Below are 4084 nucleotides of genomic sequence, written 5' to 3'. Positions count from 1 at the left end.
AATATAATTATTAATATACAAGAATTAATATAATTATTTTAATAAAAAGATAAGTTAAATTACATATAAAAATGTTAGATTATAATAAAAACTAAATTAAAACTAATTAGAGTAAAAATTTACTTATAGAAGAAAATTACTTGCTATTACTTATTTACATTAGTGTGAAACAATTTAGTTATATTATTTTTAGAAAATATAAAAAAATTAAAATAATTCTACTTTAATTATTTAATGAAACTAAGAAAAATAAAACTTTTTATATATAACATAATATTACTTGATATTTCTCGATCAGTTGACAAGTCATCTCCTCGTTAAATTCAGGGCAGATGATCACTTTGCGTCCTTGCTCAATTGTAATCAAATTCAGGAATATCCCAGTCACCCAATAAAGAGAAGAAAACCAAAGGAATATCTCATTAGTCGAGTTAATACTTTTATTCTGACAGATACATAACAGAACGCGATTGGACAATTCAACGCCTTTTGGCATCCCTGAAGTGCCTGACGAATGTAAAATACATGCCGTCTTCGTGATGTCAACGTGGTCGACATAATGGAAATTTGCTATTTCTACATTGCTGCAATTACTCAAAATATCGGAGAACGAAATCGCATCAACATGCTTGCCAAAAACTACTATCGTGGGACTGCAATTCTGCTCCTTTATCGCGCTCAAGATGACATCTATTGATTTCTCGCTGCAGAAGATCACCTTCGGCATGATCATTCGCAAAACATGCAGCGCAGTTTCTAATGATAAATAAACTCATAATTAAAAAAATAAACATTGTCCTAAAGTAAATAAAATTGTATTTGCGTGTATTTTACTGAAAATACATTTACTATTTTTAATATTGCACATAATGTGGAATATTGTAACATTTAATAGTCGCGAAAAAACTTACTTAGATTCATGTTCTCGTCCCATGGATTGAAAATCATGTTGGTATAAATTGCTGAAAGACAGGGCACGATGGAATTACAATGATTGCCCGTACACACACTGATGACATCATTAGATTTGATTCCTTGTTTTTGTAGCCACAAAGCGCATCTCACAACTTTATCTTGCAACTCCGCGTATGTGACCGTCTCTTCAGTGCGTACATCCAACTGCACAGTATTATTATAAAAAATGTTCCAAAACAATAAGGAATTAGTTATATTGCAGAGTCATTAGCTTATTATTGAAAGAATCATCTATAAATTCCAAAACATTTTTTATTGATTAAAAGAAGAAATTAAATTTTACAAAAACTATACATAATTGTAAAAATGTTTAATCAGTTTTTAAAGAATTTTATTTGAATTCTCGTTTTATTTAATTTATTTTTTTTATTTACTATGAACTTTTTTTAATGTGTATTGAATTGTATCACAAAAAATTTTCGAAATGATAGTCCCAAGATATTTATTACTAATCATTTCCGATTAAGTTTAAAACAAAATAAGTTTTGCGGTATTTGTTATGTAATACTGAATATATATAATACTGAGAAATATATGTTGATATAATCACTTCAATTACTGCGAATTTAATTGTCCGTGTTTTCATTTATTGTTTAAAAATAGTTTTTGACAATGTTATAATAAGAGTTTTATTTATGATATATTTATGATATAAGAGTTTTATTTAATTTTGTTGCTAGTGATGATTAATTCTGCAATTATTTTAAAATTATAATTAAAATGTTTTCCATTTTATACTTCATAAAACTTTGATATTAGCTATATCGCAACTTCACTAACTAGCGATTATTGGCAAATATCGGATGCATTCCAAATTACACATGAAGCACATGATATATCGTTTTATTCTTCTTTATTATTTAATAAACAACAATGATGCCTCATGCACTTCATGTATATCTCAGAACACCTATCATGTAGACCTGATTTTGTTATTGCAATCTTTGATGTTAATCTGTTAAATTTACATTTCAATTGTTTTGTAGATTTTCTCTTAAATTTGCTTAGTCTTCTAATTGTTTTGAATAGTATTTTGAAAATCTTCCATGTCTTACTTTAATTAATCTGAAATAATATTTTATTTCATTCGAATGCAAAAATTGAATAAGCTAATTTAATCTTTGACAATTTATATTTAATTAAACTTCTTTTAATAACAGAACTCAAACTCTTGGCATTCTGTTGATGAGTTCTTTAAATATCTTAATCAAAGACTTGATTGAAGATTTAATCTAACTGTAGTTTAACAGCTACAGTTTATCACGTACTGTGTAAACATTTTAATTTACTGTAACCTATACATATACTTATCATCGCTAATATTAATCATTTTAATTATAAAATATCTATTTTTTATAAATCTTTTCTCTTATTACTATAGATACATAAATTTTAAAGTTTATATTTTTTTCTAGTAAATTCTATATTAATATTTCTATTATTAATATTATATTATACAAGATGTTCTGCGAGATTTTTGCCAAACGCTTTTTATAGATAGAATAGTCTAAACTGAATCGAAAAATTCTTTATCATTTTGCAATTTTCGCAATAATTAACGAGGTATTAATTATTAAAAATTGCCAAATGTTGGTCTTCAATAATTTTTTATTCAAATACTATTAACTTTACAGAAAAACAACATGAGGCAAAAATTATTTATATCCTCCTTATAGAACTCTAAGAATTTTTTCAGAATTTTTTCAACTTTTTAATATTGCATTTTCTTATTAACAACTATTTTTATCAACACGAGAAAATACGGAGACTAATATTCGGCAATTTTTAGTAATTAATATCTCGTTAATCATTGCGAAAATTGCAAAATGATAGGACTTTTCAACTCAGTTTAAGCCGCTCTATCTACAAAAAAAGTGCTTGGAAAAGTCTCACGGGACACCTTGTATATAAAATTGACTCACGTGTGCAATTTTTTCTCCATTTCTTTTAATGCTGCTCCATATCACATTTCCGAGACAGTTGTATTTATTCAAATCATGTGTTATTTGTCCCTTATAAATGCCATTTTCCACAGTGAAAATCTGTAAATAACAAATTAGATTATTTTAATTGTTTATATTTTTGAATACAATACTTTTAAACTACGTATCTTTAATGTATATATTTAACGTCATATAATCATGATTTTTTTTATCGAATGTAACATGAAAAAATTAGCTATATCAACAGATGATTATTATGTAATTTTACACTTACCATTGGAACATCAACCATTTTAGAAATATCTGGATCTCTTAACGTAAATATAAGATTCTGAATGCTCCAATAATATCACTTTACAATACTGGATCATAAATAGAACATTTTAGTTATTCTAAATGAGCGAATTATAATATTATATTATATTAAAATTATATTAATATTATATTAAAATTAACTATCAAATTGTGTGAAATTTGTGTTGGAAAAATGTAATGAAGAATTTACAATTTTCTGCACACTCTCCATTCATGGAAATTCCGTAATATAAAGAATAAAATATGAATGCATTATGTTTCTTAATTTATTATTACTTTATTATACTTTCACTAAAATTAGAAAAAAAGATCTTATTTTTTCTTAGATCTTTGATTTCTTTAAATTTAAAATCCAAAACTTAGGTTTTGATATCATGTGAAGTCATAATATCATCATCTAACTTTTTGCATTCCATTAATAAGTTTTTCAAACACTTGATTACGAACTTATATATGTTTAATCTAGCGTTTAACTTCTACAAGAATAGATTTTTCCATTCATTTTCTAGTTGACGAAATATTAATTTCTAAAGATTATCGAATAAGCAATTGCCGAATCACATAATGTTGTTCACATACCGAATAAGCGATTGTCGAATCACATAATATTATTCACATAATCCTATGATCAAAAACTGAGTCGAAAAATTCTCTATCATTTTGCAACTTTTGTAATAATTAATGGTTGGGCGGCTTATTCAGCAATCTTTAGAATTAATTAATATTTTATCAATCATTTTGCGAAAATTGCAAAATTGTATAGGACTTTTTGACTCAGTTTTCAATCAGAAATAATAATAATAATAATAAATAATAATGTGCCATTTCAATTGCAAGCATATTTGTAAAAC

At 25.5% G+C, this 4084-nt stretch overlaps 1 protein-coding gene across 1 annotated transcript in view; it reads right to left on the bottom strand.

Annotated features, from left to right (window-relative positions):
- LOC108686045 overlaps positions 1-4084 on the bottom strand; it is a 32277-nt gene that overhangs the window by 13367 nt on the left and 14826 nt on the right. Inside the window, exons 9-10 of the mRNA XM_018191096.1 lie at positions 912-1119; positions 281-756 (exon numbers count right to left, since the gene is read on the bottom strand). Coding sequence (XP_018046585.1) covers positions 281-756; positions 912-1119 — 684 coding nt within the window. The remainder of the gene's footprint in view (positions 1-280; positions 757-911; positions 1120-4084) is intronic.

This window comes from Atta colombica, unplaced genomic scaffold (genome assembly GCF_001594045.1).
Source record: "Atta colombica isolate Treedump-2 unplaced genomic scaffold, Acol1.0 scaffold163, whole genome shotgun sequence".
Lineage (NCBI taxonomy): Eukaryota > Metazoa > Arthropoda > Insecta > Hymenoptera > Formicidae > Atta > Atta colombica.
The sequence above is the reverse complement of the archived record's forward strand: the minus strand, read 5'-3'. Positions and strand labels throughout refer to the sequence as shown.